The sequence below is a fragment of the Chiloscyllium plagiosum genome, unplaced genomic scaffold, assembly GCF_037043375.1.
Source record: "Chiloscyllium plagiosum isolate Xiang-an unplaced genomic scaffold, Cpla_swu_hap1 HiC_scaffold_4, whole genome shotgun sequence".
In the NCBI taxonomy this organism is placed as follows: Eukaryota; Metazoa; Chordata; class Chondrichthyes; order Orectolobiformes; family Hemiscylliidae; genus Chiloscyllium; species Chiloscyllium plagiosum.
Genome location: NW_028270142.1, coordinates 42,777,950 through 42,802,679, shown reverse-complemented (window position 1 = coordinate 42,802,679; position 24,730 = coordinate 42,777,950). Strand labels below are relative to the sequence as shown.

Sequence of the window (24,730 nt, the reverse complement as noted above, 5' to 3'; positions counted from 1 at the left end):
GAAATCACCAGTCTACCATGAAGAACCTTGTTGATCACCTTACTGAAGTCCATATAGATCACATCTACCGCTCTACCCTCATCAATCCTCTTTGAGACTTCTTCACAAATCTCAATCAAGTTTGTGAGACATGACTTCCCACCTTTCCTGATGAAACATTTCTATGATTCTGTAACTGGGAGCAATGAGAACTTGATGAACAGTTGCCTGTCCCTGTTTCATAACTAATTATAAATAACACACACATATAAGTCGATGGGGTGAATTTGCATTTACAGATTGTATTAGCAGATGCATTCTATTTTGTTCAAAAAGCACACAATCCGTAGGAAATCAATTTTGTTTTATAACCAATGTGACATTTTATAAATTCCTAATTTGGAAATAGAACGATTTTGACTCAAGATTGGAACACATACACACTCTAACCTCACACCTTTAATGCATTGTCTGAGCTGAGATATCAAGAAGGTTTTATCAAAAAAACGTATCTTAGGAATGTGACTTGAATGAAGAGCCGGGATTTCCATATTAATGAATCAAAACCTGCAACCCCATTCTAAAAGATGAAAGACAATAACAGCAATCTCGGTATGTTCAATATACGAATCATTCTGCATCCTATGATCCTGCTCCACTAGCAACCTGATGAGGGAACAGCGCTTCGAAAAGCTTGCACTTCCAAATAAACCTTTTGGACTATAAACCGGAGTCGTGTGCTCCAGTCCAACATCAGCACCGCCACATCATAACTAATTCTGTTCACGGGATAATAACATGACACGTTATCACAGCCTGACACGTCAACTTGGCCCATGATGTCATTATAGTCCGCCTGAGTCATCGTCAAGATGGCCGCCCAGACCTCCCAGCTGGAGACACGGGCTGCTCTTGTCACACCGCCGCCTCCTTGTTCTCCTGTGTGACGAATGACGTCAGCTGGGGATAATATGGCGGCGGAATCTTCCGGGACAGGACCGTGAGTAAAAGGCGAACAAACAGTCCATCCACATCCCAGAGAGACAGTGGATGTTTATTATATACTGTACATCTATACTCCAGAGAGAGAGAGAGAAAAAGAAAGAGTGAATGTTTATTATATACTGTACATCTATACCCACAGAGAGTGAATGTGTAGAATATGCTGTACATCTATACCCCAGAGAGAAAGAGAAAATGTTTATTATATACTGTACATCTACATCCCAGAGAGAGAGAGGGAATGTATTATAGACTATACACCTATACTCCAAAGAGAGTGAATGTTTATTATATATTGTTCACCTGTGCAACGGAAAGCAAGTGAATGTTTATTAATTACGGTACACCTATACCCCACAGAGAGAGCGAGAGAGAATGTTTATTATATACTGTATACCTATATTCCAGCGAGACTGAATGTTTATAAATATTGTACATCTATACCCCAGAGATAGAGTGAATGTTTCTTAATTACTGCACACTTATTACCCCAGAGAGACAGCTAATGTTTATTATACCTGTATACTGTACACCTATACCCCAGAGAGACAGTGAATGTTTATTATATACTGTACACCTATACTCTGGGGAGAGTGTGAATGTATAGTATGTACTGTACACCTATAGCGCAGAGAGTGAGTGAATGTTTATTATATTCTGTGCACCCACACCTCAGAGAGACTGAATGTTTATTATATACTGTGCACCTATACCCCAAAGAGACAGTGAATGTTCATTAAGTATTGCACATCTATACCTCAGAGAGAGAGTGGATGTTTATGATATGCCATACACTTTTGCCCCAGAGAGGGCATGAATGTTTATTGTATACTGTTCACCTAGACAACAGAGAGAGTGTGAATGTTTATTATATACTGTACACCAATACCCCAGAGAGAGATTGAATGTTTACTATATACTGTACACCTATACCGCAGAGAGAGAATGATTGTTTATTAAGTATTGTACATCTGTACCTCAGAGAGAGAGAGAGAGAGAGATAGAGAATGAATGCTTATACTGTACACTTATGCCCCAGAGAAGGCATGAATGTTTATTGTACACTGTTCATCTTTACAACAGAGAGAGTGAATGTTTATTATATATACCCCAGAGACAGTGAATGTCTATTGTATAATCTACAATCATACTCCCAGAGAGCGTGAATATTTATTATATACTATACCCCAAAAAGAGAATGAATGTATTGTATATACTGTATACCTAAACCCTGGAGAGTGAAAGTTTATTATATACTGCACATCTACACCACAGAGAGCATATGAATATTTATTATATGTTGTACAACCATAGCCCGGAGAGAGAATGGGAATGTGTATTATATACTGTACACCAATAGGTGTACAGTACATAATACATTGAAAGTGAATATTTATTCTATACTGTACACCTTTACTCCAGAAAGAGAAAGTGAATGTTTATTATATACCGTACATCTAGTGAAGAAGGCGTCTGGTATGCTTTTCTTTATTGGTCAGAGTATTGAGTACAGGAGTTGGGAAGTCATGTTGCAGCTGTACAGGTTATTGGTTAGGCCACTTTTGGAAGATTACATGAAGTTCTGGTCTCCTTCCTATCGGAAGGATGTTGTGAAACTTGAAAGGGTTCAGAAAAGATCTACAAGGATGTTGCCAGGCTTGGAGGATTTAAGCTATAGGGTGAGGTTGAATAGGCTGGGGCTGTTTTCCCTGGAGCGTCAGAGGCTGAGGGGTGACCTTATAAAGGTTTATAAAATCATGAGGGGCATGGATAGGATAAATAGACAAAGTCTTTTCCCTGGGGTCGGAGAGTCCAGACCTAGAGGGCATAGATTAAGGGCGAGAGGGGAAAGATATAAAAGAGACTTAAGGGGCAACTTTTTCATGCAGAGTGTGGTACATGTATGGAATAAACTGCCAGAGGAAGGGGTGGAGGCGAGTACAATTGCAACATTTAAAAGGCATTTGGATGTGTATATGAATAGGAAGGGTTTGAAGGGATATGGGCCAGATGCTGGAAAGTGGGACAAGATTGGGTTGGGATATCTGGTCGGCATGGACGAGTTAGACCGAAGGGTCTGTTTCCATGCTGTGCATCTCTATGACTCGATGATCTATACCCAGAGAGAGAGTGAATATATAATATATACTGTACACCTACACCCCAGAGAGAGAGTGTGAATGTTTATGATATACCGTACACTTACACACTAGAGAGGGCGTGAATGTTGATTATCTACTTTTCACCTATACAACAGAGAATGAATGGATCTTTATTATATACTGTACACCTATACCTCAGAGACAATGAATGTTTGTTATAAACTCTACAACCATACTCCAGAGAGAGAGTGAATCATTTTTATATACTATACATCTATACTCCGGAGAGACAGTGAATATATAGTATACACTGTACACCTATACCCCGGAGAGAAAGTGAACGTTTATTATATACTGTACATTTACACCCCAGAGAGAATGGGAATATGTATTATATACTGTGCACCTATACCCCAAAGAGAGTGAATGTTTATTATACTGTACACCTATACCCCACAGAGAGTGAATGTTTATTATATATTGAACAGCTATACACACAAAAGAACGTGAAAGTTTATTAAATACTGGACTGCCATACCCCAGAGAAAATATGTTTATTATACAGTGTATACTGTCAGAAGTCCCACGTCACCGGATTGCAGTCTAACAGGTTTATTTGAAATCAGAAGCTGTTGGAGCACTGTTTCTTTGTCAGATGTGGTCACCTCTGACATTGTCCATGCCAGTCCAACACCAGCACCTCCAAATCAGGATTATTATATACTGGATAGCGATACCCCAGAGATTGTGAATGATTTGATTTGATTTATTATTGTCATATGTACCTAAGTACAGTGAAAAGTTTCATTTTCTGTGCAGTACAGCAGATCATAACATGCAAGACACAAAAATAATAGGGTGATTGAATACACCAAGGAATACAAAGTTATGGCGGCAAAGAAGGTGTACAAAAAGCAAAATCAACATTAGATTTGACATTTGAGATGTCCATTCATTTGTCAGTGGGGAACAGAAGCATCAAGGTTGTCATATCTAGAGGTGTAGCCCGAGTTATTGCTGAGTTAATGGCTTTAGCCCCTGTAGTAATATGGATTCTACAATTGTCCAACCTCAGAATTTCACTGCAGAAATTGGTGACCATCCATAGTTCACACTCCAGACTGCTGTCCAATAAGTCCTGCAGCATGGCAAATGAATATATAAACATCTGGTGAATACAGATTTTGGCATACACTGCACAAAATATTACCCATCACTCTAGTAGTCTAACCCTTATTGGCATAAAATTCACTCAAGAGGAGGAAAGCAACAACAAACTGCCATTCCTAGATGTCACAGTAGAGCGAACAGCCACAAACAAAACTGCATTAGAACATTATTTCAATGAGCCACCATTTACTGCAGCACAGAGGAACTACGAAGAGCAGAGGAAAATCACCTATACAGTGTATTCAAAAAGAACGGGTACCTAATGAACACAGTTCTCAGCAAATAACCAAACAAGCAGATAAACATGTCCAGAAACCCTAACCACTCTCTGCAACATCAAAGACATCTCGGAAATGACTGCTAGACTACTCAGACCTCTTAGCATCATGGTAGCCCACAAACCCACCAACACACTAAAACATCAGCTAGTGAACTTGAAAGACCCTATAAGGATAACAAGCAAAACTAATGTCATTTACAAAATACCTTGCAAGAACTACATTGGACAAACAGGCAGAAAACCAGGCACCAGGATATAGGAACATCAACGAACCACAAAAAGACATGATCCACTCTCACTAGTATCTTTACATACAGGACACCACTTCAGCTGGGACAACACATCCAATCTAGGACAAACCAAACAGACATACACGCGAATAGACACACATATAGACTTGGATCCCATTTACTACTTCCTGAGAAAAAGAACAGGAAATAACATCACCACAGGTGATAATGTCACCAACCCAAGGAAACTAAACACATAAATAAAAAGCGGGCCATACCACCAGTGCTTCACTGGAGGCTCACTGATGATGTGACCTAGTATGGTGACGAAACGTCTAAAAACAAACCTTACAGTTCAGTGAGCAAATCTACGTCCAGAACCTCAATCTGATCTACAAATCTTCTCAACTTGTTAACTCTAATAATAGCAGGGAAGAAACTGTTTTTGAATCTGTTGGTATATGTGTTTAAGTTTTGTATCTTCTGCCTGACAGAAGAAGTTGGTAGAGATTTTAACCTGGGTGAGAAAGGTCTTTGATTTGTTTGGTTATGATGATAGTGTTGAATGTGGAACTGTAGTCAATAAGTAGGAGCTTGAAGTTTATTATATACTGGACAGTGATGCCCTAGAGAGAGAGAATGTTTATTATATACTGGACAGCAATACGTCAGAGAGTGGGAATGTGTATTACCTACTGGACTGTGATATCACAAAGAGAGTGAATGTTTATTATCTACTGGACAGCAATACCTCAGAGAAAGCAAATGTTTATTGTATATTGGGCAGCAAGAGAGTGAATGTCCACCATATGCTGGACAGCTATACCCCAAGACAGTGAATGTCTGATATATATTGGACAGTGACACCCCAGGGAGATTGAATGTCCACTGTGTATCAAAAGATAATACCTGAGAGAGTGAATGTGGACTATATACCAGACAGCAGTGTGTGTGAATGTCCACTATATACTGGAGAACGTGAGGACTGCAGTTGCTAGAGATCAGAGTCGAGAGTGTGTTGCTGGAAAAGCGCAGCAGGTCAGGCAGCATCTGAGGAGCAGGAGAATCAACGTTTTGGGCATAAACCCTTCATCAGGAAATGAGGCTTGTGGGCTGGGGCTTGAGATAAAAGGGAGGTGGTGGGGTTATCAGGAAGGTAGCTGAGAAAGCGATAGGTGGATGAAGGTGAGGGAGAAGGTGATAGGTCAGAGGGGGGAGTGATGGACAGGTCAGGAGGGCGGTGCCGAGTTGGAGGCTTGGGAATGGGATAATGTAGGGAGAGGGGAAATGAGGAAGCTGTTGAAATTCACATTTATCCCGTGTGGTTGCAGGGTCCCAAGGCGAAATCTGAGGTATTCTTCCTCCAGGTGTCGGGTGGTAACGGTTTGGCGGTGGAGGAGGCCCAGGACCTGGATATCCTTGACGAAGTGCGAGGCGGATTTAAGTGTTCAGCCATGGGGTGGTGGGATTGATGGGTGCAGGTGTCCCAGAGATGTTCTCTGAAATGATCCACAAGAAAGTGTCCTGTCTTCCCAATGTAGAGGAGACCACATAGTGTGCAACAGATGACATTGGTAGGGTACAGGTAAATCTCTGACAGATGTGCAAGGATCACTTGGGGCCTTGGATGGAGGTGAGGTGAGGGGAGTGGTGTATGCACAGGTTTTGAACTTCCTACTGTGGCAGGGAAAAGTGAAATGAGTGAGGTGTGGGCTAGTGGGGGGCTTGGACCTGACGAGGGAGTCGTGAAGAGAATGGTCACTCCAGGACCCTGATAAGAATGGGGAGGGAAGTATATCTTTGGTGGTGGGATCCGTTTGGAGATGGTGGAAGTGGCAGAGGAAGATGCGATGTATGCGGAAGGTGAGGATCACGGGGGTTCTGTCCTTATTGTGTTGGGAGGGGTGGGGTTCAAGGGCAGTGGTGCATGGAGTAGAGGAGATGCGCTAAAAGGCATTGTCAACCATGTGGGAAGGTAAGTTCCGATCTTGGAAGAAGGAGGCTATCTGGGACTTTGAGGTCAATATGGTCATCTTGGCAACAGATGTGGTGGAGGTGGAGGAATTGGGAATAAGGTGTTTTTACAGGAGGTAGGGTGGGAGGATGTGTAGTCTATGTAGCGGGAGTCGGTGTAATAGGTGTCTGTGATTAGTCGGTTGCCAGAGATGGTGATGGAGAGGTCCAGAAAGGGGAGGGAAGTGTCCGAGATGGCCCAAGTGAATTTGAGGTTGGGGTGGAATGTGTTGGTAAAGTTAATGAATTGTTTAACCTCTTCATGGGAGCATGAGGTGGCGCTAATACAGTCATCGATGTAACGAAGAAACCGCAGGGGGGTGGTGCGGACTGTTTCCCCCCCCCAACCCCAACCCCCTCCCTTTTATCTCTCAGCCCCCGGCCCACAAGCTTCATTCCTGATGAAGGGCTTATGCCCGAAACGCCGATTCTCCTGCTCCTCGGATGCTGCCTGACCTGCTGTGCTTTCCCAGCAATGCACTATATACCAGATAATGGTACTCCAGTGAGAGGAAATGTCTATGATTTGGTGAACACCTTTACCCCAGGGAGAGTGAATGCCCACTGCCTACCAGAAGGTGATACCCCAGGGAGACTGAATGTCCACTGTACTGGAAAGAGCGGACAGCAATATCCAGAGAGTGTGAATGTCCTCTGTAAACTGGACAGTGATACTTCACAGAGACTGAAAACCATATACCAAATACTGTATACCAGTTTGTGATATTCCGCAGATACTAAATGTCTATTGCATGGCAGGAAACAATACCCCATTCTATACACTAGACTGCAGCACCCAAAGAGAGATGAATATCCACTGTAAATCAGTGATATTCAATAAATACTAAATGTCCATTGGATAACAGACAGAGAGACTCCAGAATGTCCACTGCCTATCAGAAAGGAATACCCCAAAGAAACTGTATGTCCATTCTATAGACCAGATAGCAATACCCAGAGGGACTGAATGTCCACTATATACTAGACAGCAATACCCCAGAGAGTCTGAATGTTCAGTCAAGAAATCAGGCAGTAATATTCCAGAGGGACTGAATGACCACTTGAAAACTGGGCCATGATACCCTTTAAGAGGCTGAATGTCCCCTCGAGAAACCGGACCATCATTGACTCAAGTTGGTTTGCATTTCCACTCAAGAAACTTGACATTCGTAGTCCAGAAGGAGACTAGATATCCAGTCTTATAGATTAGATTAGATTAGATTAGATTACTTACAGTGTGGAAACAGGCCCTTCGGCCCAACAAGTCCACACCGCCCCGCCGAAGCGCAGCCCACCCATACATTTACCCCTTACCTAACACTACGGGCAATTTAGTATGGCCAATTCACCTAACCTGCACATCTTTTGGATTGTGGGAGGAAACCGGAGCACCCGGAGGAAACCCACGCAGACACGGGGAGAACGTGCAAACTCCACACAGTCAGTCGCCTGAGGCGGGAACTGAACCCGGGTCTCTGGCGCTGTGAGGCAGCAGTGCTAACCACTGTGCCACCGTGCCGCCCACAAACTGGAACAGTCAAAGACCAGAGTGAGATTGAATATCCATCTAAATTCCAAACAATCACAGTCCATTGTGAGACTGCGTATCCAGGGTTTATGCCATATGGTTGTAGCCCAGAGTGAAACTACATTCTATTACTGGACAGCAATGCTCCAGTAAGAGTGAATGTCCACTCTGTTCTTCATGTGAGGCACAATAGTGATATGCCTGTCCTCGGATGCTGCCTGAATTGCTGTGCTCTTCCAGCACCACTGATCCAGAATCTGGTTTCCAGCATCTGCAGTCATTGTTTTTACCACAATAGTGATATGATTGTTCTTGCTTGAGATAAGTGCATACTTGAGTAGCACTTTTACAAATGATTTCATCTCGCAGAACTGATATTGCACGTACAATAAGACACGTTTCTCAATCTTTAACTCCTTTCTCTTGATAGGTTAGGATGGCTTCTCAGTTGGCTGCCTACTTGGTGTCCCACTTCTTTGTCTCTTCTCGAGGATGCTGAGAGTAAAATGTTACAGGGTAAGGAGAGATTATCTATTGAACATTCTTCATAGATTTTGCTGAGTCCTGATTTAAGAATATGAAACTGTGGCTGCATTTACAGAGTGCTGGTCCTTGTAATGCTTAATATATAGTTGGTGGAAATCAGAAATTAAAACAAAGTGTTCGGAGTACTCAGCAGGTTATGGCAGGATTTGTGGAGAGAGAAACAAAATTAGTGCTTCAGGACTGTTACCTTTGATTAAAAGAGGAGAAAGTTAGAAATATGATGATTTTGAATAACTGGTGGATGGAACAAGATCAAGACGAAGGTCTGTGTGAGGATGAAAGAGAGAAGAGATTGAATGACAAAACTTAGTCTTCCAGAACCAAAGAGAATAATGAAGTGGGAAGGAAAGAAACAAAGAACTAAAATATCTGCCCAGAGTGCTACTGTATGCTATTGACTGAAAGAAAACAAGCAAACGACAGGAAAAATAAATAAAATAAAAAAGTTATTATATTTAGCTCCTGCTTGCTTGCCAGTTGGTTTCATAGTTGAGATTGTTCTCTAAATCATTGCAACCAGAGCAGCAGGTTTCATGTGTTTAAATAGCTAAGCAGGTTTTCCCCTGTACTACTGCTACTTTTTAGACCTGATGAACCATCCGGGTCATTAATGTCCTGCGGGGAAGAAACTGCCATCCTTACCTGGTCTGGCATACATGTGACGCCAAACCCACAGTAATGTGGTTGACTCTTAATGCCCTTTGGGGAATTAGGGATTGGCATTAAATGCTAGCTGAGTTGTTGATACCCTCATCATGTGAATGAATTTTTAGAAAAGCTACTTCTCTTTCTACTCTTGCTTTAACTTGATTGACTCCAACGCTCCCTTTGCTGATCCTGACTCTGAATCTGCTGTTGAAAATGTGTTGCTGGAAAAGCGCAGCAGGTCAGGCAGCATCCAAGGAGCAGGAGAATAGACGTTTCGGGCATGAGCCCTTCTTCCTGAAGAAGGGCTCATGCCTGAAACGTCGATTCTCCTGCTCCTTGGATGCTGCCTGACCTGCTGCGCTTTTCCAGCAACACATTTTCAGCTCTGATCTCCAGCATCTGCAGTCCTCACTTTCTCCTCTGAATCTGCTGTCCCATCTTTCTTTGCATTAACCAGCCAGGCTTGCTTCACTGTGTTGAGTTGACCATGTCATCTACCCTGTGTATCAGAGGTGAGGTGTAAGAGGGGGTGGAGATGGGGAGAATATATGTGTTTTGGAGGGAGGGGAAGGTGGTTATTGGAGTGGTGTGTGTTGGAGGTGTTGCAGGAGTGGTAATGTCAATGGATTTGTAATCCAGAACACCAGGCTAATGTTCTGGGGACATAGATTTGAATCCCACAGTAACAGATAGTGAAATTTGAGTTAAATGAAAATTGATTAGTCTAATGGTGACCGTGTATTCACTGTTGATTGTTGTAAAACCCCACCTGATTCACTAATGTCCTTTAGGGAAGGAAATCCGCTGTTTTTACCTGGTCTGGCCTTTATGTGACAGATTCACATCAATGTGGTTGACTGTCTCCAGGCATTTAGGGATGGGCAATAAATGCTGACCAGTAATGCCTACATCCCATGAATGAATTTTAAAAAAATAATGCCTGACTCGAGACCTCCGAAACAAACTTTCTGCCCTGATCTCCATTATAGCAAGCGGGTACCAGGAGGGAAGAGAAAACACTTCCAAGGAGTTCTCTAAGCCTCCCTGAAAAGATGCAATATCCCCATCTTCTCATGTAATCTCTTGCTGAAGACCGCCCAAGCTGGAGAAAAAGCATCCATGAAGGTGCAAACCAAATTGGGCATCACTGACAGGCATAGGTGGAGGCCAAGTGTAAACAGCGGAAGGTGTACAATCTGAGCATCCCTTCCACTCACCTGCCCTATCTGTGACAGGGAGTACAGACCCACTGTTGGTTTGTTCAGCCACCTTAGGACCTTGGACACCTGTGGAGTGGAAGAAACTCATCTTCACTCTCAATGGACTGCTTAAGAAGAAGATTGTGTTTAATTTTGAGCATCTAACCTTAGGGTAGATATAGTGTCTGGAAAGATTGTTGAATATCCATTTACTGGGCTGTTGCTCGGGACAAAGGGACTGACCTATGGTGAGGAGTTGGTTAAACCTGGGTTAATTTCCTGCCAGAGGTGAGGGTAATATGATTGACCTTCTAAAAAACATTGACTGAATAAATGAGAAATAACTCTCTCCACTCAGGTAACTCAGAAGCCACAGATATAGTTTTAGAATTTGAGGTAAGGTGGTGAGCAGTGAAACCAGCAACCTTTCATTATGTAAGAAATTAGAGGGATTTGGAATACTAGTGCCAGAAAGTCATCAATGCAGAATTAGTTAAGGTGTCTCAATGCAATGCAAACTTAGGCGGCACGGTGGCTCAGTGGTTAGTGCTGCTGCCTCACAGCACCAGGGACCTGAGTTTGATTCCTGCCTCGGGTGACTGTCTGTGTGGAGTTTGCACATTCTCCCCGTGTCTGCGTGGGTTTTCTCCGGGTGCTCCGGTTTCCTCCCACAGTCCAAAGATGTACAGGTCAGGTGAATTGGCCATGCTAAATTGTCCATAGTGTTAGGTGCATTAGACAAGGGTAAATATAGGGTGGGCGAACAGGGCTGAGTGGGTTACTGTTCGGAGGGTGGGTGTGGACTTGTTGGGCTGAAGGACCTGTTTCCATATTGTAGGTAATCTAATCTAATCTTAGTAGAAAGTAAGGGAGAAATGATTTATCTGTTTCAAAAGATAGACCCACTGATGGTTGAATGGATTCATTGGGCTAAAAGATGTAGTCCTTTATTTTTGTGATACACCTTGATTAAGACTAGAAATTAAGATCACTAATAGTAAAATGAACATCATGTGTTCTCCTTTACATTGGGGAGACTGGACGCCTCCTAGCAGAGCGATTTAGGAAACATCTCCAGGACACCCGCACCAATCAACCACACCGCCCTGTGGCCCAACATTTCAACTCTCCCTCCCACTTTGCCAAGGACTTGGAGGTCCTGTGCCTCCTTCACCGCTCCCTCACCTCCCGATGCCTGGAGGAAGAACGCCTCATCTTCCGCCTCAGAACACTTCAACCCCAGAGTATCAATGTGGACTTCAACAGTTTCTTCATTTCCCCTTCCCCTACCTCACCCCAGTTCCAAACTTCCAGCTCAGCACTGTCCCCATGACTTGACCTACCTGCCTATCTTCTTTTCCACCTATCCACTCCACCTCCACCCTGATCTATCACCTTCATCCCCTCCCCCACTAACCTATTGTACTCTATGCTATTTTCTCACCACCCCCACCCTCCTCTCATTTATCTCTCCACCCTCCAGGCACTCTGCCTGTATTCCTGATGAAGGGCTTTTGCCCAAAACTTCGATTTTACTGCTCCTTGGATGCTGTCTGAACTGCTGTGCTTTTCCAGCACCACTCTAATCTAGACTCTGGTTTCCAGCATCTGCAGTCATTGTTTTTACCTCATTAATTAATATGTCAGACCAAGATATGTTTTTGAGGACAGAATTAAAGCAGGTATGCAAATATTTAATTATGACAATACTGAAACAAAAGGAAATTTCTATGCAAAAAGGACGGCACAGTGGCACAGTGGTTAGCACTAATGCCTCATAGTGTCAGAGACCTGGGTTCAATTCCCACCTCCGGCAACTGTCTGTGTGGAGTTTCCACATTCTCCCTGTGTCTGTGTGGGTTTCCTCCGGGTGCTCCGGTTTCCTCCCACAGTCCAAAAAAAAATGTGCAGGTTAGGTGAATTGGCCATGCTAAATTGCCCGTAGTGTTAGGTGAAGGGGTAAATGTAGGGGAATGGGTCTGGGTGGGTTACTCTTCGGAGGGTTGGTGTGGACTTGTTGGGCCAAAGGGCCTGTTTCCACACTGTAAGTAATCTAATCTAATTTTTAAGAGCGGCACGGTGGCTCAGTGGTTAGCACTGCTGCCTCACAGCACCAGGGTCCCAGGTTTGATTCCAGCCTTGGGTGACTGTGTGGAGTTTGCACATTCTCCCCATGTCTGCGTGGGTTTCCTCCAGGTGCTCCCGTTTCCTCCCACAAGTCAAAGATGTGAATTGGCTATGCTAAATTGCCCAGAGTGTTAGGTGCATTAGCCAAAGGGAAATGGAACTGGGTGGGTTACTCTTCGTAGGGTTGGTGTGGGTTTGTTGGGGCGAAGGGCCTGTTTCCACATTGTAGGGAATCTAAACTAATCTAATCAAAATATTTGGCAATGGTTAAGTAGTGGAGAGAAAAAATATAATGGTTGTTCTGAAGTTATTTCTAGACTCAGCAGAATGCTTTCTCACATTATGGAATTCCATCATAAACAAGAGTACATTGTATCAGTTGAGGAACTAATCCAGCCCAAACTCTACTGAAAATGGTCTCCTACCTTGTTTGTCTCTGCTTTCAATTCTGCCTACACTGAAAAATGTATTTAAACAGATCTTTGTTTAGAAAAAAATACAGGAGGACCGATTGATTAGTAGGTTAAACATCGAGTTATCTTCTAGTATGGCATCCAAACATGTTCATTGCATTCTAACCTGTTGAATAGAATGGATCTATATTCCCTAGAGTTCAGAAGAAAGGTGACCGTGGGGTGGGGGAAGGGGCTGGACTTAGATGCTGCAAGATTTTTGCTTTAACTGGAGAGTCACTCTCCCAGGATAAGGGATTAACTGTTGAGGACTGAGATGAGGAGGATTGTGACTCGTTGGAATTGTAGCAGAGATCTAGGGATGCTCAGTCATTGAGAATGTTCAAGATTGATACCAATAGAGCTGCCTTCTTGAATTGCTGCTGGCCATATGGTGTAGATACAGCTACAGTGCTGTTGGGGAGACTCCAGTGACAGTGAAAGAATAGCTATTTAGTACCAAGTTAGGAAGGCTTATGTCTTGTGTCCTGTGCTTCCAGGTGGTTTGCTGTCAAAGAAGCCTTATAAAATTCCTCCAGTTTAACTTGTATCTTGTCACTTTGCATTGGTATGGAAGGAGATAACATTGAAGGTAGTGGATGGATTATCAATCAAATAGTCCTCAATAGTCTTGAATTTCTCAAGTGTTGTTGGAACTGCAGTCATCCAGGCCAGTGCAGGCTTGTGCCTTGTTGATAGGCTTTGGGGAGTCAGGAGGTAAGTTATTCACTGCAGGATTATTAGCCTGTAACTTGCTCTTTACCCACAGTATTTATATGGCTGGGCCTGGTCAGTTTCTAGTCAACCTGAATCCCTAAATCCAAGATAGGTTGCTGATTCATTAGTTTATTGTTTGACTAATTTGCTAAGTTCGGAAAGGGAAAAAAAACCAAATCTGACTGATTTTAACTACTTTACATTTTGCAGGTGTCAGAAGTAAATTTACGAAAAAATATATTACGCTACCAAGTGGCAACAAGATATGGACACTAATGTTCAATCAGGACACTCATAACAAAACTCCACTTGTTCTGATTCATGGATTTGGAGGGGGAGTTGGACTTTGGACTTTGAACTTTGATGCACTTAGCATACAACGCACTGTATATGCTTTTGACCTTATAGGTTTTGGTCAAAGTAGTAGGCCTCATTTCAGTACTGATTCTGTACTGGCAGAAACACAATTTGTGGAGTCTATAGAGGAATGGAGAGCTACAGTGGGAATGGAGGAAATGATTTTGTTGGGACATAATCTTGGAGCTTATTTGGCTGCATCATACTCAATTAAATATCCACAAAGGTAGGTAGAAAACATTTTGTACAAATAACAGTTTATAATAAGGTGCAAATTTGGAGGGTTTTGTAAGCAGTTTTAGTAAATCTATAGTTACTAGTTATCACGAGCACTGGAAAAGTTGAAATAATTTCTTTGCTGATGATATTTCCGCACATGAAATGTAACTTCTGTCAAGGTGTAGGCTGTAAATTCCTGTGCAGACCCAGTTAGTGAGCCGTAGATCCTCCATCATTCGTCATCAGTACTGTTTGTATTGCGCTTTCAGTGTTTATTATTCAAATGTATTTTTTCCAATCAATTTGTGAGGGTCAGCATCGGAGCTCCAGTGGTTGATAACCTGACAAACCTGTTGAAGAATGAGAGTCAAACAGGAACTGAAACTCAAAATGACAACTTCCAATTATGAGGGATAGAAAAAGCACACTAAGAGTAAAAATAAAACAAACATTCAGCTGCTTTATAAAATTCAACACTAAATAACAAAGCTGTTCTTTAGGATGAGGATAAGGTTAATTAAACATCCTGGCCAGTGGCAGCTTCAGAGGAAACCATAAGTCTGTTGTGAGAAATGAAGGACCATACCTCATATTGTGACAGCAAATATCTAGGAAAAAATGAGACATTGACAGCAAGGAAGCAAGAATAGAAAAGTCCTTCCTTGCATGTTAACTTAAGCTTCCCATCCATATAGGAAACAAATCAATCAGAAATTTAAAGGTAAATAACCGAGAATGAGAGTTGAAGGAAGGGAACAAGGAAATTACTTACACGTTAACTTTTATTAAGTACTAGACAAATAGTGTTACAAAAAGTAGTTCTGCCTATCCCTAGTAATAATTTCTTTCTCTCCTCAGTCTTCACCAAAAATTCAGCTCCCCTTCACATTCACTTCATCCCTCTCTCCCTCCCTAACCATTTTGTAGTGCTTGATTAATTGCAGTATTGATTCCTTGCTCAACCCCAACTAGCCATTAAGTCCCACATCTTAAACAGTACCAAGATCATCACCTTCTGTCTCTGCACTATTTCCAGTTTACACCCTTAAAATTAGAGGAGTCAAATTAGAAAACACTTTTCCAAACATTGATAGAAATCTGGTATCTCTCATCCCAATAGACTATATTGGAAGGGCTGTTGGAGTTTTCGAGACTGAGGTGGATTTTTGTTTGATGAAATGTCCATCACGTTCAAGAATCATACAGACGGCAGAAAGTATTGTGATCAAAACAATCCTGTTTTGGTGGAATGATTTGATGATCTCTGAACAGTGCTGATTTTATTCTTTCATGGGATGAGGGTGTCACTCACAAAATTAGCATTTGGTACCAATTCCTGATGACCCTTTAACTAAGTGGCCTATCAATTCAAAGGACAGTTAAGAATCAACCATGTTGTTGTGGGTCTGCAATCAATCGTAAGTCAGACTGGGCGAGAATGACAGAATTCCTTTTCTATATTAGCAAAACAGGTGGGTTTTTAACCATCATCCATAATTTCCACCAGCTGCCATGGTGGGATTTAAATCCATGTCCTCAGAACATTAGTTGGGCCTCTGGATTACGAGTCTAGTGACATCACCACTATGCCACCATCTCTGTGATTGTTGTCCAAGTTACACTACAGATAGTCAATTACAAAGTATTGATGAATGAACACCAGTGACACATCAACAAGAAATACAAGATCAATGCTTGTAGCAGTTGGCATCCTTTCCTACTGACTGTTTGTGCAATTCTATAACATAAATGCAAGGAAGAAAGAGAAAACATGTTCTTGCTGGTTCGTCCAAATCACCATAAAGTCACTTCAATTAAAGAAAATGGTGGCATGGTTAGGAAAGCTTCGCTTGTAGGCAAAAGTGAGGACTGCAGATGCTGGAAATCAGAGTCTAGATTAGAGTGGTGCTGGAAAAGCACAGCAGGTCAGACAGCATCCGAGGAGCAGGAAAAATCGATCTTTCGGGCAAAAGCCCTTCATCCGGCCTTCATTCCTGTTGAAGGGCTTTTGCCCGAAACGTCGATTTTTCCTGCTCCCCGGATGCTGCCTGACCTGCTGTGCTTTTCCAGCACCACTGTAATCTAAGCCTAGTTTATGGCTGAGGGAGCTTCTGATGAGACTGTGGATGGACTTTTAATCTAAAGTGTATTTTACACCTGCCCATATTGTTGATTTGAAAGGAGAATAAAACCTGGCAAAGCTGTAAATTCAAAAACATACCAAATCACTTTTAGTTCCTCATTGGCAGGAAAAGTTAAATTATCCCCAGATTTTAAAGACCAATTATTTTACCATCAATAGAGCTTTCACTCACTTAATGCAGTCCCTTCTTTTGTGTTTCTCATTTTTCTCCTAGTTCTATGTTTTGTTTTATGTTAATCCCTAAATTATTACTGTATCTCCTTACTGTACTGTTTTCCTGTCTTCCGCTTTCTTTTTATCTGTTTCTCTCTGTTTTAGTGTCTTTCGCACTCCATTTCTGTTTTACTAATATATTGTTCTGTTTCTCTTTGTGCCTCACCAGCACCTCATGTTTCTCACCTTAATTTCTGCATGTTCCTCTTTTTCTCTGTCTTATGTGTCTCTCACCCCGCTTTCCTGTCTTGGATCCTGGCTGTTGAGCTCAGTTTTAGAAAGCACAACAAAGCTGAAATTTCATATTGTACTTGCATATGTTACAGGTTTGAACCTACACCTATTTATCTAGCAGTTTCTAATCATGTTTTAGTACAGTGATAAAACCTGAATTTCAAAGTTCAGCTTTGGATAAAGCTGAATTGGAAAGACCTGATGCAATTTACCTTTAACAGTTACAAAAGGCATTTATAATTTTATCAATTAAGTTTTATTTTCTTCAACTTCCTCATTGTGTCCTTTCTGTTCCTTACATTCTGCATTTGTGGGATTATTTCTTCTTAAATTTCACACTGCTACTATAGAGGCATTGAAGAGGTGCTCTGTAAGCCTCTTTTCTAACTTTGGATAGCTGTAGATCAACAGGTAAATCTTGTTTGAGTCAGAAGGTCATGGACTCAAGAAGACTCCCATTCTAGAGACTTGAACACAAAATCCAGGCTGACAATCCAGTGCAGTACTGAGGGAATGTTGCACAGTTGGAAGTGCCATCATTCATACAGGATTTTAAACCAAGGTCCTATCTGCTCTATCAGGTGATTGTAAAATATTGCATGGAATTATTTTGGATAAGCGCATAATAGTTCTCCTCATTGACCTGGGCCAATATATATCCCCAAACCACGTTACAAACGTTAACTGGTCTGTTTCTGTGTGCTAACTGACTGCTGTGTCTCCTGTGTTGTAACAGGGACAACACTTCAAAAATCAACTCAGTGCTGTAAACTGCTTTATTCTTTAACGGGATGTAAGTGTTCCTGACCCATCCTTAATTGTCCCTGAAATTAGTGGTTTGCTAGGCCATTTCAGAGGGCAGTTAAAACTCAGCCATATTACTGTGCATCTGGAGTCACATGTGCAGGCATGAGTGGATAAGAAAGGCCAAGTTCTTTCTCTAAGGGACATTAGTGAATTAGATGGGCTTTTGTACAATCAATATTAGTTTGATGTTACCATTACTGAGACCAGCTTTCAATACCAGGTTTGTTAATTGAAGTGAAGTTCTACTATCTGTCAAGGTGGAACTTTAAACCCATGTTTCTAAAGCATTTACCTGTTTTTTTAGATTGCTGATTCAGTGACAGTACTGTTCGGCCACTATCTCTTCTTGTGAAAGGCCCTCTAGAAATACAAGTCTTTAATTATGGAAATCACACCTAATAGCTTAAGTTAAGCAGATGTGAAAGTGGCTATTGTGGAGACACATAACAGTGAATGGATCTGTTTTGTTTAGGGTAAAGCACCTTATTTTGGTTGAGCCATGGGGATTTCCGGAGCGACTGAACCATGGAGAACAGGAGCGACCAATGCCAATCTGGATAAAAGCCCTGGGTGCAATCCTCAGTCCCTTCAATCCATTGGCAGGCCTTCGATTGGCTGGACCCTTTGGTAAGAAAGCATCAATATGCAACATCCTATTTTACACCAGAAAATTCACTCTCAGCTGTACACTAGCATTGGTGGACAATGTTACAGGAGTAATTAACAAGGATACGTATCTGAATGCAAGAAAATATGTTTTAACTTTCATACTGGAAGTTATTCTCACAGAAAATGTGTAGCTACAATAAATGCCATATTCCATAATGATAAATTTGATTATAGATTTTATTCTGCTGTTTCCAGATTGTGGCTTTATTTACTTTACAATTTAATGATTGAGAAATAGGCCCTTTAGTTCCATTGACTCCATCTGGCTCTCTTTATCATAAACTATACTCAGCCAATGTAACCTCCTTGGGAAACATTGCATCAAAACAGCAAGAGACCATTCAGCCTCTTAGCATCTCTCTTTAATTCATGATTGATCTGTATTTCACATCTACTTACCTGCCTTTAGCCCATATCCCTATATCCCTTAATAACAAAGGTACGTCAGTGGTGAAATATTTCTTAATTTATCACAGGTCCAATTCTGGTTCAGCGGTTAAGGCCAGACTTCAAACAAAAGTTCTCCTCGGTTTGTGAAGATGAAAGTACTGTCACCGAGTATATTTATCACTGCAATGCCCAAACTCCCAGGTAAACACCAGAGTTATCTGTGCTGATGTTTTTTTAATTTTTTTTTTCTCTAGCGTGATTGTTTCCTCAATCTTTATGGCATATGTTTTGAACTGAACCATAAATTTCAGTAATGACAGTTGTGTCTATAAATTCGAAAATTTGGAATTGTTGTCCTTGAAGAAAAGAAGATTGAGAGGAGATTTGATAGAGTTGTTCAAAATCACAAGGGGTTTCGGCAGAGTAGACCAGGAGAGACAGTATCCGTTGAGGGGACAGGGGCAGTCTAGAAGCATTTGACACTAATTTCATTAGTTAGCAAAAGACTCAATGGTGACATGAGACAAAACTTTTTATGCTGTAGGTAGTTAGGATCTGGACAGTGCCTGACAGTGTAGTGGAGGCAGATTCAGTTGTGGATTTCAGAAGACAATTAGATTATTATCCGAAGAGCAAAGAATACCGAGCTATAACAAAAGGGGGAGGGTGTAGCATTAAGTAAGTTGTCATTGCACAGAGCCAGTGGACACAACAGGCAAAATATTCTTTTGCCTGTAACTATTCTCCAATTCTATGAACTGCTCTGGCAATGAGAAGTAAACCCCTTTACCAGGGTAAATTGAGTTTAAATGTAATATCAATAGATATGAGATTGGTTTTGGTTGTGCTAACAAAATGCTAAAACCTCAATATTCAAGAAGTAAAGTAGTCAGGAATTTATGACTTGCACTGAGCTTCGTTCAGATCATGAAAACTGCATCTTTCATTAATTATTCAATATAAGGACTCAGATACATTTTATTACTGGGAAATCGTAAAGTTGTTATAGTATAGATAAACTTTTAAATCAGTGTTTACCAAACTATTTTCCAATCTGAAACAATTTTGACACTTGAAAGTAATGTGACCACCCCCCACCGTGGGGCATGCAATAACAGAACAGCAATAAAACAACAGAGTAACAGTCCCATCGTACGCCTCTCCCCAACACACATACATGCACACAATGTAATCAGTTCCTAATAGGATCCAATTGAAAATTTAAATGGAATAAGATTGTGTTTTTTCTGTAGAATAAGCTCATTCTACTTCATTAGTGCAGCAGTATAGTTCACATTGTACGATATGACTCGGGCAGGTGGGGAGGAAGAGACTGAGAGATGTCGTAGACAAAGCCAACTGCAGACACTGCCTTTGTGTTAGTGCAGGACACACTATCAGAGGAGGGGAGCATGACACCATTTGTTGTTTCATCAACATGAATTGGGTCTTTTTGAGAGCTCATCCATATTTGCATGGTACGATTGCTTCCTCCTAGCTATATTTTTTACTCTTTCATTCACAACCCATTTCCATCAATAACCAGTTTCTTTTTGCCATGTCCTCTGCATTTAAATTCATTATTGACCAGAGTTTCCAGGGAATAGAAGATGTCCCAAGAATTTGTTGTCTTGCTGGCCATTCTCATCATAGATAACTTGCTCAAAATTTGTTGTTCTATAATTAAAATATACTGCAGTTTCTAAACAAGTCTCAATCCCTCTGACTAACCACTCTCTAACCATTGATCAATCCCAATTCATTTTGGGCTCACAAAAACAGATTGAGGAATTAAAATTGGGACACATAGGAAAAAGATTTGGAAAGCACTGGATTAAATTTTGACAATTCTTCCATTCAGATACTATATGAATTGTTACAGCTATCACTGAATTGTTCCAACTCAGAAATGGTATAACATAACAAGCTATTTAAATTCCTCTCAATAGTCAACACCTGATGGCTATATAAAGTTTTGCACACCTTTCAATCCACCCCAGTTGAACAGCAGTTATGTGAGAACGGAAAGAAAATTGTAGGTGTTCCCTATCAAGTTTTAATTTTTCACATGTTTTTAGTGGTGAAGTTGCTTTCAAGAACATGACTATACCTTATGGTTGGGCTAAACAGCCAATGCTATTGCGGATCAATCAGATACAAGAGGACATCTCCATCACAGCAATTTATGGAGCACGCTCTTGCATAGATGGCTATTCTGGAAAACAGATCAAAGCACTAAGACCAAAATCCTCTGTCAACATAATAGTAAGTAAAAAATTCTATATTTTCTTTCAAAATCTTCACATTCAGGTGTCAGTTTGAGAACCCATTACGCCTGTATGCAGTTCATCAAGAATGGAAAAATGAAGAGACCTTTGGAATTTGCTGCTAACCTCCATTTTGTGATCATTTCTGTGATAGGAGAGGGTCAGTACAAGAAGCTCCCAAGTGAAATAGATTACAGCTTTGAATGCTATGTCCAGCCTGCCATATTCCTGTGTTCTTGGCAGCTAGACACCCAAAGAGTGGGAATTAAATGGGAATTTATGTCAACGTAGATTTTTTTTAAAAAAAAACTGCCCATTTGTCTTTTTTGTTTTTGCTTTGCTCTGCGGAACACTGAGTAGTTTCACACTGACAGAAACAAGCCTGGAAAAATTACCATGTAGAACTTCCGTGCCGATTTAATTCATTTCTTTACAGGAAGGACTGACCTCTACACCCAATTCTCTGATCCATTGATCTTGTCTTTCCCTTCATACTCACATACAAGGAACTGACTTCAGCTTTTCTGCTCTGAGACATGTCATGCTCACATATAAGCAATGAACATTTGAATAAACTACTAAAATATGTTGGGATTTCATTCTTGATCTTTTTCACTAATAAAACCCCCTTTGTAGGCTAATGGAACCGTACCAGATCTCGTGATCTCTTCTAGTTTCTCTTTATTGTAACTTTGATTTCTGTCTCAACCTTCCTTTTTTGGGGATATGAAAGCCAGTTTGTATTTGTATTTAATTTGACCAAGAGAGGTTCATTTTCTGACCTACTTTAGATTAGATTAGATTCCCTACAGTGTGGAAACAGGCCCTTCGGCCCAACAAGTCCACACCAACCCTCCGAAGAGTAACCCACACAGACCCATTTACCCCTGACTAATGTACCGAACACTATGGGCAATTTAGCATGGCCAATTCACCTCACCTGCACATTTTTGGATTGTGGGAGGAAACTGGAGGAAACTCATGCAGACACGGGGAGAATGTGCAAACTCCACACAGTCATCCAAGATGGGAATTGAACCCGGGTTGGCGCTGTGAGGCAGCAGTGCTAACCACTGAGCCACCATGATTAAAGTGAAGTTGGGACTTAAACCAGATTAACTTTGATTTTATTCATTGGCTGGTCAAGCTTGTGAGCTTCAAGGCCTATTCTTGCTCTTATTTCTTAGGTTCTTATCTACGTTATGTACAAACATATGAAAGAAATCTGTCCTTAAAAAGATGCAGGGATCCTTTCTCAAGGCTTTTCACTTTTTGTTTAATTACCCAGGAGCTTGGGAACCTATGGTGTCTTTTTCTTTCTTCATGACAATACCTTCACCACTTCGAGTTTATTGTCAACTAATTATCATACTTTTCTCATGTAATATAATTGTTATGATTGCAATTTGGAATTCTTACATTTGTCCTGATGAGTTCAAGATGAAAATCTTCGACAATATGCCTTCCTTTTCAGTGATCAAACAAGCAATTAAGTCATTTTCTAGAAAACCCATGGGGTTAAATCAAGGCCTGAGAAGTTCAGACTAGAGAATTTGAACAAAATAACTTTTAGAATTGGAACATGATTCTAATTAATTGCTGGAACCAAAATGTTCAAATCACCAAGGTTGCTTTACCAAATGAACAGTAATTCATTTTTTTAGTGTTATTAGTTCAAACCACATGCATATTCGAAACTTCTGATTGTCAGGTTCTAATCAGCCACCTGAGGTCAGCCTGATTGTTTGATGTTTTACAATTCACCGTACTCTTAGATTTGTTAGACTATAATGAGGTCCTTCTTTTCTGTCACAAACATGGCAGTTTTCGTTACAAACCACTTTCCTTGAGAAGTCTTTCATACACGTCTTATCTCTAGAAAACACAACTGCCTAGTGAAATGTCCTTGGTGATTTAACAATTTTAGCATCAGCTATTAGGCAGAATCATCTGTTAGTTCTAAAGGTAATTTTGTTCAAAGACTCCGGTCTGAATTTTCGGGTGTTTTTTATCCTTGGGAGTTATCCCAGAGAACAGTGGAAGCTTGCTGTGAGCAGTCACTGCATGCTTCCTACATTACAAATCAAGAATTTCTTTATTCACTGCAGAGTGGTTTAGGACTTCATGAAGTTGTGAAAGGTATGATAGAAATGCAAATTTTTTTTAACAGAGTTAAAAATCCCACAACACCAGGTTATAGTCCAACAGGTTTATTTGGAAGCACTAGCTTATAGATAAACTGATGAAAATACGATCTAAAAATTACAAGGGAGTCAGGACACTTTTCCAGAGTCTTGGAAAGATAGGTTGATATTCCTGGAAGCAAGGAAAAATGCTACCTGCTTTTGAAAGTTATATACAAAAGCTTAGTTTGTTTCTTTCATTTTATTTATTCAAGGAGTGAGAAAAAATGTCCGTTAATATGTGACTGTATTTGTTTGCTGTTAGATCATTTGGTTTTCATATTTTGAATTAAGGCTTCTGGATTTTTTTTTGTGGTCTGAAATATAGTCTTGTAGAGGAATTAAACTAATCCATTGTTTAAAAGCAATTAACAATGGGGCTTGTTGGCTGTTGATCAAGCATACTACAAACACTTATAAATCTCATAGGTCAGATGGACACTCTGAAAGCTTCATAAAATGTAACAACTTTGATGTAAAGTTGCATTAAATGTCAAAACTAGAAATTGTTCAATATATTTTGTCAACATTAACACATTTGTCATTCGTTTTGCTTTATAGGCAATTCGAGGTGCAGGCCATTATGTGTATGCTGATCAACCAGAAGACTTCAATCAAACAGTACTGGGAATCTGTAGTACTATAGACTAATAGCTGTACCGAGAATTTACTGTTGTGTACTTTAACAATCACAACACCAAGAATCTGCATTCCTGTACGTTGCCAATCAGACAGTGCTAAGAATCTGCAGTTCTGTATATTAATCATTCAATCTTGGATTTCTATAGCACTTCTAACTAACCTCTGCATTTCTAATTCAAAATGTAATGAATGCAAGCAAGGAAGTCAATGTAACTACATTAGTTTAGCATCAGAAGTTGCATAATTCTTTCTGAAACTTTGAAATTCAAACTGAAACTCATGCTGATTTCTTTCATCTTTGTTGAAACATTGTTTTGAACCTATTTAGTATTATTATACCAAGTTTTAGTTTTGATTACCTCTGCCATTGCAGTATTTAATTGTGCAATATTAATTCTGATGTCTTAACTATTTAATATATTTGTACAATTTTAATGGTCTGATTACAGAGATTTTTGCTTTGATTGAAAATGTAAAAGCTTTTAAGAGAAATTTATTAATTTAAATTTACACTTAAAATACACCTTAGACAACAGATTATTTCAAAATATGTTTTGCCCTAGTCTTCTGTTCATTTTCTCTATATTATTTGCTCGCATAAGTGAAGTCACTG

The 24,730-nt window shown here is 40.6% G+C and overlaps 1 protein-coding gene across 1 annotated transcript; it reads left to right on the top strand.

Annotated features, from left to right (window-relative positions):
* Positions 1–921: 921 nt before the first annotated feature.
* On the top strand, positions 922–24,667 carry abhd5a (abhydrolase domain containing 5, lysophosphatidic acid acyltransferase a). The gene is made up of 7 exons (XM_043688722.2): positions 922–979; positions 8,735–8,820; positions 14,204–14,576; positions 18,439–18,593; positions 19,112–19,226; positions 21,104–21,290; positions 24,037–24,667. The coding sequence occupies exons 1-7, from the start codon at positions 930–932 to the stop codon at positions 24,124–24,126; spliced, it is 1,056 nt and encodes a 351-aa protein (XP_043544657.1). The 5' UTR covers positions 922–929; the 3' UTR covers positions 24,127–24,667.
* Positions 24,668–24,730: the final 63 nt, after the last annotated feature.